Source organism: Hypanus sabinus, chromosome 2, assembly GCF_030144855.1.
Source record: "Hypanus sabinus isolate sHypSab1 chromosome 2, sHypSab1.hap1, whole genome shotgun sequence".
In the NCBI taxonomy this organism is placed as follows: Eukaryota; Metazoa; Chordata; class Chondrichthyes; order Myliobatiformes; family Dasyatidae; genus Hypanus; species Hypanus sabinus.
In genome coordinates this window covers 183,759,233-183,774,593 of record NC_082707.1, presented here as the reverse complement: position 1 = coordinate 183,774,593, position 15,361 = coordinate 183,759,233, and the positions used below count along the sequence as shown (strand labels likewise).

General features: G+C 48.2%; 1 protein-coding gene across 5 annotated transcripts in view; it reads left to right on the top strand.

Moving 5' to 3' along the window:
* Nucleotides 1-15,361, top strand: part of dglucy (D-glutamate cyclase) — a 97,910-nt gene that overhangs the window by 46,408 nt on the left and 36,141 nt on the right. For 4 of the 5 annotated variants that reach the window (XM_059961079.1, XM_059961104.1, XM_059961099.1 and 1 more), the window contains exons 3-4: nt 3,349-3,502; nt 14,353-14,551. In XM_059961079.1, the coding sequence (XP_059817062.1) occupies nt 3,349-3,502; nt 14,353-14,551 (353 nt within the window). Of the gene's footprint in view, nt 1-764; nt 953-3,348; nt 3,503-14,352; nt 14,552-15,361 lie in introns of all 5 variants that reach the window. The other variant, XM_059961088.1, reaches the window with a different exon arrangement.

Sequence of the window (15,361 nt, the reverse complement as noted above, 5' to 3'; positions counted from 1 at the left end):
GTGCATCCTGACTGGCTGTACCACCACCTGGAACTGCACCAACCTGACCTGATCACTGAGCACTGCAGAGAGTGGTATGGACAGCCCAGCGTATCTAGGATGAGAACTTACCTCCACTGAGAACATTTACAGTAGCAGGAACAGAAAGGCGGCCTGGAGATCACTGGGGACTCCAGTCACCCCAATCATAAACTGTTTCAGCTGCTTCTGTCTGGCAAACACTACTGCAGCATTAAAGCCAGGACCAAGAGGCTACGGAACAGCTTCTTTCGACAAGCCATTAGACTTTTAATTTTGGTTGGCTCTTCTTGGGTAGTGGGACCACACATGATGTTTTCCACACAGTCATGACCCTTTCCTGGCTGAGACTCAGAAAGGCTTATCATAGGAGGAGCAATTTATGCCTCTGTGCCTCTACTCACTGGAATACAGAAGAATGAGGTGTGTCCTCATTGAAGCCTATCCAATTTTGAAAGACCTGGGTAGAGTGGATGCAGAGAGCATGTTTCCTATGGTGGGGGAATCCAGGACCAGAGGGGACAGCCTCATAATAGAGGGACATCCATTTAGAACAGAAACGTGGAGGAATTTCTTTACCCAGAGAGTGGTGAATCTGTGGAATTCAATTCCACAGGCTGCTAAGGAGGCCAGGTCATTGGGTATAGTTAAGGTAGAGGTTGATAGATTCTTATGTAACATGCTGTAGGGTTTCACTGATAACGTAATGGTGTCTCTGTAGCAGCAATGTTTGGGTTTCTGACTAGGTTTGGAAAGCTGTTGTTCTTTCTTGTGAGCGTGGAAGAGAGATTTTTGCAGTCTTTTGCCGGAAAGAGATGAGGAGAGAAGACGCCAATGGAGAGAGTTGGTAGATCGCCGGTCCGGTGGACTTGGAGCGAGGGTCCGAAGAGCAGCGATGGTCAGAGGAGGTCGATGGTGGACAATCTGCTTGTCGGTGAGCTCCAACATTGCGCAAAAGACTGTTTCATAAGATTGGGCCCTATTTCTTTTTGTTTGTTTTCTTTTACTAACCATATAGGCAAAGTAAGAATTATAAAGCTTAATCGCTTATTCGCATATTGTGTACTGTTTGTTATTTCACGGTATTGATTTGTAACAGGGGACACATTGCACAGCATGCACCCAAACAAGATTTCTTAAGTTTGGCCGGGCCAGGGGCTATCACCCCCTATATTAAGCCACTAGCCGAAGTGAGAGTTACACTTGATTAGTCAGCCTGTGAAAGGTTTAACAGCAAGGAGGCAGGAGAATGGGGTTGAGAGAGAAATGGATCTGTCAAGATGAAATGGTGGAGCAGACGATGGGCTGAATGGCCTGATTCTGCTCATATATCTCATGGCTTTATAATCCACTCAGAGACCTGCAAAATTGAAATTCATACAGTTGTGCAGCAGAGGAACAGATCCTTAGGCCAACCATGTCCAACTTCTGTGTCTAATTGTACCTCCTGTGCTCACATCAAAGCTGCTAATGTACATGTAACACTTATGCAACAGGCTGGTATACATCCAGGGGTAAAGGAGATCCAGCCACTCACCAACCCCACCTCCTGTACATGCAGGTGCTGTGAGAATCAAGTTTATGCCGCGCGCACACACATCATATCAAACTCACACCAGATACCGTAATGGAATGCACTTTAAAGACTTTACTAAAACCAAAAGAGTACTATGCAATACAATATATATGAAGGAAAAGAAAATAAAGTAAAAGGCGCCAACGTATCAAAGTTCAGTCAGTTTAGTGCACATCGTTGGAGCTCAGCCATCGAACCATGCGACCCCTCGTCACTTTCCTCCGACCTCCACGTCCTCGCACCTGGGACCATCCTGGTGGTCGACTGAGCAGTGTGGCGCTCATCCACCTTCCTCGGCGGCTTCTTCCCAACTCCCCTGAAAAGACCGCAAACCCCACAGCTCCCAGCCTCACAAGACAAAATAACATTCCCCATTGGTCAACAAATGAATACAATCCCGATATCAGCAAGTCTAAAGCTAAACGACTGCGAGAGAAAGCACTTATCATACAAAGAAGCATTCCTGCATTTTACAAAACAAAGAAGCCATTTTGATTAACATACACAGTACGTTGTACATACAGTGTTTTTCAGACAGCAAAATACTGTACAAATCTCTGCTGTTCACCACCAGTCACAGACCATAAGGCAGTGGAGCAGAATTAGGTCGTTCAGCCCATCGAGCCTGCTCCGCCATTCAATCATGGCTGATTTAACTTCCTTCTCAATCCCATTCTCTTAGCTTCTTTCCATAATCTTGATACCCTTACTAATTAAGAACCTATCAACCTGTGCTTTAAATATACCCGGTGATTTGCTCTCCACAATGAATTCCACAGATTCATCACCCTCTGGCTAAAGAAATTCCTCCTCATCTCTGTTCTGAAGGGACATCCTCCTATCCTGAGGCTGTGGCCTCTGGTCCTAGACTCCCCCGCTATACAAAACATCCTGTCCATGTCCAACCTGTCTAGGCCTTTCAATATTCGATAGATCACAGACTTCTAATCGGAAACAAATATTATCATTTCACTGCATTCCTGTAACTCCTATGAACTTTTGATCCTCTTCATTCCAGTTTAAGATGGCTCTGCTGAAGCCCAGAAACCACTAATTGGTGGAAGACAAAAACAAAGGAAACTGCTAAATACTTTATTAGTAAAACCTTTTCTGGTAAAATTATAGTAAACGATAACTGCAGACATTGGAGAGGTGGGTGGAGGTGAGGAAGAGTTGAGGGTCAAAGTGAGTGAAGACGAGGCTGAGTTGAGGGTCGAAGTAAGAGGGTGCAAAGCGAAGTCGAGGCGAGGTCAAGGCAGAGTGGCGACGAGGCAAGTCCAGGCCCAGAGCATATCAAAACGACAGGGCCCAGGTCCTACGGTGAGGATCAGCCCAACATTTGGACAATTTAAATGCCACACGAGATTGAAAAGGCAGGATGTCGGGACCAGAAGCAAGTGTCTGGCCGGTTCCTCTGGGTTGAACTGATGCTGTGGCTGCGGCCTGCTCCAGGCTTCATACCTGTGGACTCACTTTCATTTGAAAGCTATTTGCTTACTTCTATTTGCGTGATTTGTTTTCTCTTCTCTGCATATTGGGTGTTTGACGGTCTTTTTTTAATGGATTCTATTGGGTTTCCTTATTTTGTGTTTGCCTGTAGGGACATAAATCTCAAGGTTGTCTAATATATACATATTTTAAATACAATTAACTTTGAACTTTGATTCTATTTGCCAGATTGCCTTAAACTTTTCAACCAATCTGCCATGCAGGCCCTAAGATAATTATTCTTCTTTGTGTTTTTATCTCGAAAGGTTACAAGCAAGCCAACATTGTGATAGTGAACAAGAAGTTTGCCGATGACTTTGAGAAGTTCTGCTTGGCAAATAGTGGAGCATTGCCCTTGCTGTACAGGAGCAAGCCTGGTGAATGGGGAGCTCCACCACTCAGCTCCAATTCAGACATAAGGTACAAGCCTTTGCAATATGTGTGCCATCTCTTAATGAAGTCCTGATGAGGGGTCTTGGCCCAAAACATCGAATGTCCATTTCCCTCCATCGATGCTGCCTGACCTGCTGAGTTCCTTTAGCGTTTTGTGTGCATTGCTCAAGATTTCCAGCATCTGCAAAATCTCTTGTGTCTCTGTCTCTTAATATTTCTTACTTCGAAATGACACCAATGTGTCTGCCAATAACCTTAACTGAATTTGACTAAAGAAAAAGAAATTTATCACTGGTAATGTGAATATAATAGAGTGCAACAGAGACTTTCAACCCGAAATGTCGACAGTTCCTTTCCTCCCACAGATGTTTCTTGATCCGCTGAGTTCCTCCAGCAATTGTTTTAATAACAGAGTACACTGTGTACTCAACATCGTCCATGCTGTCTTCAAGCCACATTTCGTCTAAATGCAGGTTTATCTTTAATAACACACAAAGGTGCTGGAGGAACTCAGAAGGACAGGCAACATCTTTGAAGGGAAATGGACAGTGGACATTTCTGGTCGAGACCCTTCTTCCGGACTGGAGAAGACAGAAACCAGATTAAGAAGGGAGGGGGAGGGGAAGGAATACAAGCTAGCAGGTGATAGGTGAAACCAAGTGAGGGGAAAGGTGGGAGGGGGAGAGGAAGTACAGCTAGCAGGTGATAGGTGAGAGCAGGCCGTGGGGAAGGTGGGGGAAGGGAAGGAGTACAAACTGTTAGGTGAAAGCAGATGACAAGGAAGGAGATGGGGAGAGTTAGAAGTACAAGCTGATAGGTGATAGGTTGGGGGGAGAGGGATGAAATGGAAAGTGGGAGGTGACAGGTAGAAACGGTAAAGGGCTGAAGAGGAAATAATCTGATAGGAGAGGAGTGGACCATGGGAGGGAGAGAGGAGGAGGGGAACCAGAGGGAGGAGATGAGAAGAGAAGGGGTAACCACTTCTTCCCCCTTGCTTGTGTTTTCTCACCCTTGTTTTTTTTAAAAGTCAGGGAGTTACTTTGCAGCTTTATAAAATGCTAGCTAGTCTGCAACTGCAGTATGTCATACAGTTCTGGTTGCCCCACTGAAAGAAGGATGTCGAGGATTTGGAAGGGTGCAGAAGTCCAGGATGTGCCTGGATTAAAGGGCATGTGCTATAAAGAGAGGTTGGACAAACCTGGTTTGTTTTCTCTGGAGTGGTGGAACTGAGGGGAGATCTGATAGAGGTTTAGAAGATTATAAGAGGCATATAAAGACAGACTGTGTCTTTTCCCCAGGGTTGACATGTCTAATACCAGAGAGCGTGCAATTAAGGTGAGATGGGGTATTTTCAAAGTGGTGCAAAAGGAGAGGGAAAATACTGAGGGGGTGTTCATATGTTCATTGTCCATTCAGAAATCTGATGGCAGGGGGAAGATGTTTTTCCTGAAACATTGAGTGTGTGTTTTCAGGCTCCTGTGCCTTCTCCTGGATGGTAGCTTTGAGAAGAGGTCATGAGTGCTTGGGGCCCTTAATGATGGATGCCGCCTTTCTGAGGCATTTCCTTTTGAAGGAGTCTTGAGTGCTGGGGAGGCTAGTGTCCATGATGAAGCTGGCTGAGTGTCATTTCCTGTAGCTTTTGGTGATTCTGTGCAGTGGCCCCTCCGTAGCAGATGGTGACACAACCAGTTAGAATTCTCTCCACAGTATGTCTTTAGAAATTTTCAAGTACCTTTGGTGACATACCAATTCTTCTCAAAGTCCCAATGAAATATAGCCACTGTCATGCCTTCTTTGTAATTGCATCAATATGTTGGGCCTGGGATAGATCCTCAGAGATGTTGACTCCCAGGAACTTGAAACTGCTGATCTTTTCCACTTCTGATCCCTCAATGAGGATTGATGTGTGTTCCCCTGACTTCGTCTTCCTGAAGTCCACCATCAATTCCTTGGCCTTACTGATATTGAGAGCATGGTTGTTGCTACGACACCACTCAGACAGCTGATCTATCTTGCTCCTGGATGCCTCCTTTTCACCATCTGAAATTCTGCCAACAGTAGTTGCGTCATCGGCAAATTTGTAGATGACGTTTGAGCCGTGCTTAGCCACATAATCATGGGTGTAGAGTGAGTAGGGCAGTGGTGTGCCAATGTTGTCTCCCGGAGAGGATCCAGTTGCAGGGGGAGACACGAGGGCCCAGACAGTGATGCAACCAGACAGAATGTTTTCCACCACATATCTGTAGAAATTTCCAAAGCACTTTGATTACATCCCGAATCTCCTCAATGTTATATAAAACAAAGCTAGCATATCTAAGGAATTCAGGAAACAGTACAGTATATGGCTGAATGCATTCTTTATCAGGTGATTAAATTGGGTCTCAGTCTTGACTCTGTATTCCTGTTGGTGAGGTCCTACCTCGTGGTTGGTGCATTGATATTATCAGGTACTTTCTTACATGAGAATTCAGCATCGCTGGCGTGGCCGACATTTATATTGCCCTCCCCTTCTGCCCTAAAGAAGGTGTTGTTGTGGTAGTGGGCTGAGAACTACATCGTTTGCTGTTCCAACTCGGAGTGAGCCAGAGTACCAGAGCTTCTGAAGTCATCTTGAGGTAACAGAACCAGTATCTGATATTGGCAAAGTTTACCTGAGCTACGATCTTTCAGTCTTAAGGGATGGGAAGGTATCTAACAAGAAAAAAAAAAGATCAATACAAGAGATTCTGCAGATGCTGGAAATCCAAAGCAACTCACTTAAAATGCTGGGGGTCAGGCAGCATTGATGGAGGGGAATAAACAGTCAATGTTTTAGGTTGACACCTGACGAGGTGATGAACTGACCTGCTGAGTAACTCCAGCACTTTGTGTGTGTTGCAAAGGGAAAAAAATAATGCTGAAACAGTAATCTCTAACCCTTAGTTTAATGTTTAATCTTGTTGGACATTGGATCCAATCAGTAATCGTTTTAAATTACATTTGATGGTTAATATACATTTGATTCTAGGATAAGGTCTAACAGCTTCATAGCTGAAGTTAACATATCAACTGACTTGTGTTAGTGAGGCTTAATTTGGATTTGGAGTATTGTGTGCAGTTCTGATCAATATATCAATAAGCTTGAAAGAGTACAAAGAAATTTTCCACCTGTCATCTCCCAGCTTCCAATTTCAGCCCCTTCCCCCACCCGCCTACCTTTCCCCCTCACCTGGTCTCACCAATCACCTGAAATGCTGGAGGAACTCAGCAGGCCAGGCAGCATGTACAGAAAAGAGTACAGTCAACATTTCAGCCCAAGACCCTTCATCAGAAGTAAATCATTGATGTTTCGTGCTGAGACCCTTCAACAGGTCCTGATGAAGGGTCTCGGCCCAAAATGATGCCTGCACTCTTTTCCATAGATGCTGCCTGGCTTGCTGAGTTACTCCAGCATTTTGTGTGAGTTGCTTGGGCTTATAGCATCTGCTGATTTCCTCATCTCCCCCTGCTCCCCCACCTTCCCCCTCATCTGGTCTCACCCATCGCCTGGCAGCTTGTACCCCTTTCCCTCCCCCTCCCTTCTTACTCTGGCTTCTGCCCCCTCCAGTCCTGACCTCTGTCTCAGCCTGAAGTGGTAAGCACAACGCTATTACAACTTGGAATGTCTGGACTTCAGAGTTCAATTGCAACACTGTTTTGTAAGGAATCTCTGTACCCCCCCATGGAATGTGTGGGTTTTCACTGGGTGCTCAAGTTCCCTCCCATAGTCCACACTGTATTGCTAAGTATATTAAATAAATAATATTTACAGGGATGTTGCAGGACTTGAGGAACTGAGTTAAAGGGAAAGGTTGAATAGGATAGTTATTCTCTGGAGCATAGGAGAATGAGCGAGATGTCACAGAGCTATAGAATTATGAGGGGAGAATACACGCAGGCTTTTTCCACTGAGGTGGCATGAGCTTAGAACAAGAGGTCATATGTTAAGGGTGAAAGCTGAAATATTTAAGGGGAGCCTCTTCACTATAGGTTGGTGGGACTGTGGAATGAGCTGCCAATGGAAGTGGTAGTTAGGTTTCGATTTCAACATTTAAGAGTAATTTGATTAAGTGCAGGGATGGGAGGGGAATGGAGGGCTGAGGTCCAGGTGCAGATTGATGGGACTGGGCAGAATAACAGTTTGGCATAGACTAGATGGGTTGGAGGCCCTGTTTCTGTGCTGTATTGCTCTGTGACTATTTCAGCATCAATTGAATGTGAAACATGAAAAAGTTCCAATACTTCTCTCCCATCAAGTTTCCTGAAAATCTTCTGATGGCTGTAGTTGAGAAGGTTGTCTGTTAAGTCAAAATCTGATTCTAATAGCAAAGAATTCGTTGAAATATGGGTATGTTTAAAACTCACAGACAGTGAAAGGCAGGGGACTAATTAGGAGTGTGGTATTATATTTGAAACAGATAGATAAATGGGAACAGGACAACAACGCCAAGTCTACCAAGAAGGCGCTAATGGGATATGGTATATGAAACAAGCAAATTAGTAGCAGAGAGAGAGAGAGACAAGGAAAAAACAAAAGAGAGGTTAAACACTTGGCTGGACCTTTCCACTGAAGCAAATGACATTTGTAACGTTCCAAGCCAATTAGTATGACAAGGAGAAGCCTTGTGTCTGTTAGAGAAAAAGCTAGCATAAGGAATAGCCCAATTGACAGAATTGCAGACAGCGAGAAAGACTGTTAAGGGATACAGCAAGATATAGATCACTTTGAAACTTGGGTGGAGGTTTGGAAAATGGAGTTTGATCTGGACAAATTTGAGATGGTGCACTTTGGGCTTAAATGCATGAAGAAATCACCCATTACTGTCTGTATTGGTGCTGCATCCTCTCACAATGTATGAGAACTACAGTGAACTGTCAGGTCAGCAGAAAAGATCATTGGCTGCAGCCCTCCATCACTGCAGGACACGTATGTGTCAGGACAAAGAAGCTGGCAGGAAGAATCAAAGTGGACACTACCCAGCTAAGGTTCAACCAGTCTTAGAAGACCCAAAATACTTTATTCTTACTCTTGGATGGATTTAATTCCATCTGCCTCTGCACGGTGCAGTTTCCCAGCTGATCTAAGTGCATCTGTATCCTTAGACACAGCAGATGAGGAGCTTCTTTATCCAGAGGGTGCTGAATTCATTGCCACAGACAGTGTGGTGGTCAAGGCATTGGGAGTATTTAAAGCAGTTGTTGATAGATTCTTGATTAGTAAAGGTGTCAAAGATTATGGGAAGAAGGCAGGAGAAAGGGGTTAAAAGGAACATAAATCAGTCATGATTAAATAGTGAAGCAGATTTGAAGGGCCGAATAGCCTAATTTTGTTCCTATGGCTTGGAATCTTATGGTTATCCATCTTTGTTATCTACAACATGAGCAATCAAAGTTCAAAGTAAATTTATTATCGAAGCATGTACGTACTAGTTTGAGATTCATTTTTTGCAGGCATTTGCAGTGGAAAAAGAAAATACAATAGAATCAACGTCAAAGTCCACACAAGCAGAGACTACCAAGTAACCAATGTGCAAAATCAGATAAACTGCAAATTTTAAAATACTAGATAAATAAACAAACCAACAACTGGATAGGAGATAGATATATAAATTAATAAACAAAAACTACTGAGAACATGAACTGTAGAGTCCTTGAAAGTGAGCCCATATATTGTGAAGTCAGTTCAGTGTTGAGGTGAGTGAAGTTATCCACACCAGCTCAGGAGCCTGATGGTTGTAAGGTAATAACTGTTCCTGACACTGGTTTACCAATCCTCATGTCATCAGCAAACGTACTTAACCCCATTCAGGTCATTCATATATTTGACAAACAACAAAGGTGCCAGACTGATCCCTGTAATCCACGTTCTGCCAACCCCTCCTCCACCACGTTCTGCCAACCCCTCCTCCATCACCATGTTCTGCCAACCCCTCCACCACCACGTTCTGCCAAACCCTCCTCCACCACATTCTGCCAACCCCTCCTCCACCACGTTCTGCCAACCCCTCCTCCACCACGTTCTGCCAACCCCTCCTCCTCCACGTTCTGCCAACCCCTCCTCCTCCACCACGTTCTGCCAACCCCTCCTCCAACACCAAGTTCTGCCAACCCCTCCTCCAACACCGTTCTGCCAACCCCTCCTCCAACACCAAGTTCTGCCAACCCCTCCTCCAACACCGTTCTGCCAACCCCTCCTCCACCACCATGTTCTGCCAACCCCTCCTCCACCACGTTCTGCCAACCCCTCCTCCACCACGTTCTGCCAACCCCTCCTCCTCCACCACGTTCTGCCAACCCCTCCTCCTCCACCACGTTCTGCCAACCCCTCCTCCAACACCAAGTTCTGCCAACCCCTCCTCCACCACCATGTTCTGCCAACCCCTCCACCACCACGTTCTGCCAACCCCTCCTCCTCCACCACGTTCTGCCAACCCCTCCTTCACCACCACGTTCTGCCAACCCCTCCCCCACCACGTTCTGCCAACCCCTCCTCCACCACGTTCTGCCAACCCCTCCTCCACCACGTTCTGCCAACCCCTCCTCCACCACGTTCTGCCAACCCCTCCTCCTCCACGTTCTGCCAACCCCTCCTCCTCCACATTCTGCCAACCCCTCCTCCTCCACGTTCTGCCAACCCCTCCTCCTCCACGTTCTGCCAACCCCTCCTCCTCCACGTTCTGCCAACCCCTCCTCCACCACGTTCTGCCAACCCCTCCTCCACCACGTTCTGCCAACCCCTCCTCCACCACGTTCTGCCAACCCCTCCTCCACCACGTTCTGCCAACCCCTCCTCCACCATGTTCTGCCAACCTCTCCTCCTCCACCACGTTCTGCCAACCCCTCCTCCACCATGTTCTGCCAACCTCTCCTCCACCACCACGTTCTGCCAACCTCTCCTCCACCACCACGTTCTGCCAACCTCTCCTCCACCACCACGTTCTGCCAACCCCTCCTCCACCATGTTCTGCCAACCTCTCCACCACCACGTTCTGCCAACCCCTCCTCCTCCACGTTCTGCCAACCCCTCCTCCACCACGTTCTGCCAACCCCTCCTCCACCACGTTTTGCCAACCCCTCCTCCACCACGTTCTGCCAACCCCTCCTCCACCACGTTCTGCCAACCCCTCCTCCACCATGTTCTGCCAACCTCTCCTCCTCCACCACGTTCTGCCAACCCCTCCTCCACCATGTTCTGCCAACCTCTCCTCCACCACCACGTTCTGCCAACCTCTCCTCCACCACCACGTTCTGCCAACCTCTCCTCCACCACCACGTTCTGCCAACCCCTCCTCCACCATGTTCTGCCAACCTCTCCACCACCACGTTCTGCCAACCTCTCCTCCTCCACCACGTTCTGCCAACCCCTCCTCCACCACGTTCTGCCAACCCCTCCTCCACCACGTTCTGCCAACCCCTCCTCCTCCACCACATGTTGCCAACCCCTCCTCCTCCACCACGTTCTACCAACCCCTCCTCCACCAAGTTCTGCCAACCCCTCCTCCTCCACCATGTTCTGCCAACCCTCCTCCACCACGTTCTGTCAACCCCTCCATCACCACGTTCTGCCAACCCCTCCTCCACCACGTTCTGCCAACTCCTCCTCCACCACGTTCTGCCAACCCCTCCTCCACCACTGCCAACCCCTCCTCCACCACGTTCTGCCAACCCCTCCTCCTCCACGTTCTGCCAACCCCTCCTCCTCCACGTTCTGCCAACCCCTCCTTCACCACGTTCTGCCAACCCCTCCTCCTCCACATTCTGCCAACCCCTCCTCCTCCACGTTCTGCCAACCCCTCCTCCTCCACGTTCTGCCAACCCCTCCTCCTCCACGTTCTGCCAACCTCTCCTCCACCACGTTCTGCCAACCCCTCCTCCACCACGTTCTGCCAACCCCTCCTCCACCACGTTCCGCCAACCCCTCCTCCACCACCACGTTCTGCCAACCCCTCCTCCACCACGTTCTGCCAACCCCTCCTCCACCACGTTCTGCCAACCTCTCCTCCACCATGTTCTGCCAACATTACCACCACGTTCTGTCAACCCTTCCTTCACCACCACGTTCTGCCAACCCTCCTCCACCACGTTCTGCCAACCCCTCCTCCACCACCACGTTCTGCCAACCCCTCCACCACCACGTTCTGTCAACCCCTCCACCACCACGTTCTGCCAACCCCTCCACCACCATGTTCTGCCAACCCCTCCACCACCACGTTCTGCCAACCCTCCTCCACCACGTTCTGCCAACCCCTCCTCCACCACCACGTTCTGCCAACCCCTCCACCACCACGTTCTGCCAACCCCTCCACCACCACGTTCTGTCAACCCCTCCACCACCACGTTCTGTCAACCCCTCCACCACCACGTTCTGTCAACCCCTCCACCACCAAGTTCTGCCAACCCCTCCTCCTCCACCACGTTCTGCCAACTCCTCCACCACCACGTTCTGTCAACCCCTCCACCACCACGTTCTGCCAACCCCTCCTCCACCACGTTCTGCCAACTCCTCCTCCACCACGTTCTGCCAACCCCTCCTCCACCACGTTCTGCCAACCCCTCCACCACCACCACGTTCTGCCAACCCCTCCTCCTCCACCACGTTCTGCCAACCCCTCCTCCTCCACCACGTTCTGCCAACCCCTCCTCCAACACCGTTCTGCCAACCCCTCCTCCACCACCATGTTCTGCCAACCCCTCCTCCACCACGTTCTGCCAACCCCTCCTCCACCACGTTCTGCCAACCCCTCCTCCTCCACCACGTTCTGCCAACCCCTCCTCCTCCACCACGTTCTGCCAACCCCTCCTCCTCCACCACGTTCTGCCAACCCCTCCTCCTCCACCTCGTTCTGCCAACCCCTCCTCCAACACCACGTTCTGCCAACCCCTCCTGCACCACCACGTTCTGCCAACCCCTACACCACCACCACGTTCTGCCAACCCTTCCTCCAACACCACGTTCTGCCAACCCCTCCTCCAACACCACGTTCTGCCAACCCCTCCTCCTCCACCACGTTCTGCCAACCCCTCCTCCAACACCAAGTTCTGCAAACCCCTCCTCCTCCACCATGTTCTGCCAACCCTCCTCCACCACGTTCTGTCAACCCTTCCTTCACCACCACGTTCTGCCAACCCTCCTCCACCACGTTCTGCCAACCCCTCCTCCTCCACCATGTTCTGCCAACCCCTCCTCCACCACGTTCTGCCAAACCCTCCTCCACCACGTTCTGCCAACCCCTCCTCCACCACGTTCTGCCAACCCCTCCACCACCACGTTCTGCCAACCCCTCCTCCACCACGTTCTGCCAACTCCTCCACCACCACGTTCTGCCAATCCCTCCACCACCACGTTCTGCCAACCCCTCCTCCACCACGTTCTGCCAACCCCTCCTCCTCCATCACGTTCTGCCAACCCCTCCTCCTCCACCATGTTCTGCCAACCCCTCCTCCACCATGTTCTGCCAACCCCTCCTCCAACACCACGTTCTGCCAACCCCTCCTCCACCACCACGTTCTGCCAACCCCTCCTCCTCCACCACGTTCTGCCAACCCCTCCTCCAACACCACGTTCTGCCAACCCCTCCACCACCACCACATTCTGCCAACCCCTCCACCACCACCACGTTCTGCCAACCCCTCCTCCTCCACCACGTTCTGCCAACCCCTCCTCCACAGCACTCAGCTTCCCATCAGCTAGACAATTTTGGATCCTATTTGCCAACACAACTTGAATCAAGTGCTGCCTAATTTTCTGTAACTTTGTCAAAAGTCTTGCAAATGTTTATATATTCCACTTCACCCAGCTTTCCCTTTCTTAGCAACCCCGGCAAACAACACAATCAAGTTTGTGAGGCAGGATTCCTATGAACAAGATCATCCTGACACCACCAACAGAACACAGAACATTACAGCCCAGTACAGGCCTTTCAACCCATTATGTTGTGCTGACCTTTTAACCGACTCTCAGGCCAATCTAACACTTCCCTCCCTCATAGACCTCCATTTTTCTTTCATCCATGTGCCTGTCTAAGACTTTCTTAAATCACTCTATCACTTTCACAAATCCTATCCCTTAGATCTTTTTACTAATAGTTTTCCTACTACTGTCGCAAGGCTCAGCAGCCTATAGTTCCCTGGCTCCTCCCTGCCAACGTTTTGAATCTGAGAACAACATGAGCCATCTTCGGATCTCCTGGTACATTTGAAGATGATGCATCTCCTCCCTTGTCCTGTGAGATGAATGCACGCAGCATTATTCCCAGGGAGGACAGAGGTTTATGGTGAGAGGGGCAACTTTTTGATTCAGGGGGTGGTGAGTATGTGGAACAAGATGCCAGAGGAAGTGTTTGAGAGAGGTAAGTTGACATGAAAAAGTTCATGGATAGGAAATATCATGGATGGGAATGTTGGTTAGTAGGGATCAGAGGGGCTGAATGTCTCTGATTCTGTATGCTAAATGATTCAGGAGTTCATTTGTAAATCTGGGTTAAAGCAGTATAGCCACTGTGGTCAATGTAAATTGTGTAATGGTTCTAATTGAATTAGAATCTAGTTTATTAACCCTGACATATAACCTGACATTTGTTGTTTTGTGACAACAGTACAGTGCAATATACTATAAATTGCAAGAAATATACAAAAAAATTAAATGAGAATCGAGAGTTAAAGACCAACTTGATGTGTATTAAGAATTTGCTGTGGTGTGTTGGCGAGACATGCAAGCAAAAAAAACATTCAATGATTATAATTGGTGCAAAAAGGTTGTGAGGCAGTGCTCGTGACTGTTCAGAAGTCTGCTGGAAAAGGGGAAGAAGTTGTTCCTATTGTTCTGGATATTAACAAATTTAAATGTTATTTTGCAACAGGACTGATTGTCTACGATACAGGAAGTATGAGAAGGGAATCTTCACTGGCTATCTGAAGAACCTCATGCAATACACTGAGCATCTAAAGGAAATGGTCACCTTTTATGTGGGATGCAGCTATTCCTTTGAGAGTGCAGTGCTCGAGGCCGGCGTTCCGATACGAAATGTTGAACAAAGATGCAACGTCAGCATGTACAGGGTAGGACATTATACAACAGTCTGCACAAGTTGTCCCATTATGTTCACTGATGATGTTTCTTTGTCACGGATTCGTTGCATCAGTTAATGCAGCAACTTACAGTGCCAGCCACTGGGGTTCAGTTCCCTCTGCGTTTGTACCTTCTCTCAGTGACTGCATGGGTTTCTTCTGGGCGCTCTGGTTTCCTCCCAGTTTCCAAAGACGTACAAGTTAGGGTTAGTATGCTATGGACATGTTATGTTGGTGCTGAAAGCATTTAACACTTGCAGGCTACCCCCAGCACATCCTCAGGCTGTATCGCTACAGGTTCCAAGACCACTGTTACCCTTTCTTCCTGCTATCATCCATGTGCCTATCTAAAAGTCTCTTAAATGTCCCTAACGTATCTGCCTCTAGTACCAGACCCTGGCAGGACATTCCGCCCACCCACCACTCTCTGTGTAAAAAAAAAACTTACCTCTGATATCCCCCCGATACTTACATCTTAAAATTATGCATCCTGGTATTAACCATTTCCATCCTGGGGAAAAGGTCTCTGACTATCTACTCAATTTATGCCTCTTTTCATCTTGTATCCCTCTGTCAAGTCACCTCTCATCCTCTTTCAATCCAGCCCATGAAGGATGCTCACAGCATAAACAACTCGTCGGCCATCCAGGTAACATCCATTTAATGCTCTGAAATGGGTGAGACCAAATGCAGCTCTTCACACCTTCGACATTGGGGAGAATTTACTCAGAATTAAAGCTGTCTGATGTTTACAAAAGTGCTGAAATTTTGTACGGTATAGCGTAACAGTTAGTGCAATGC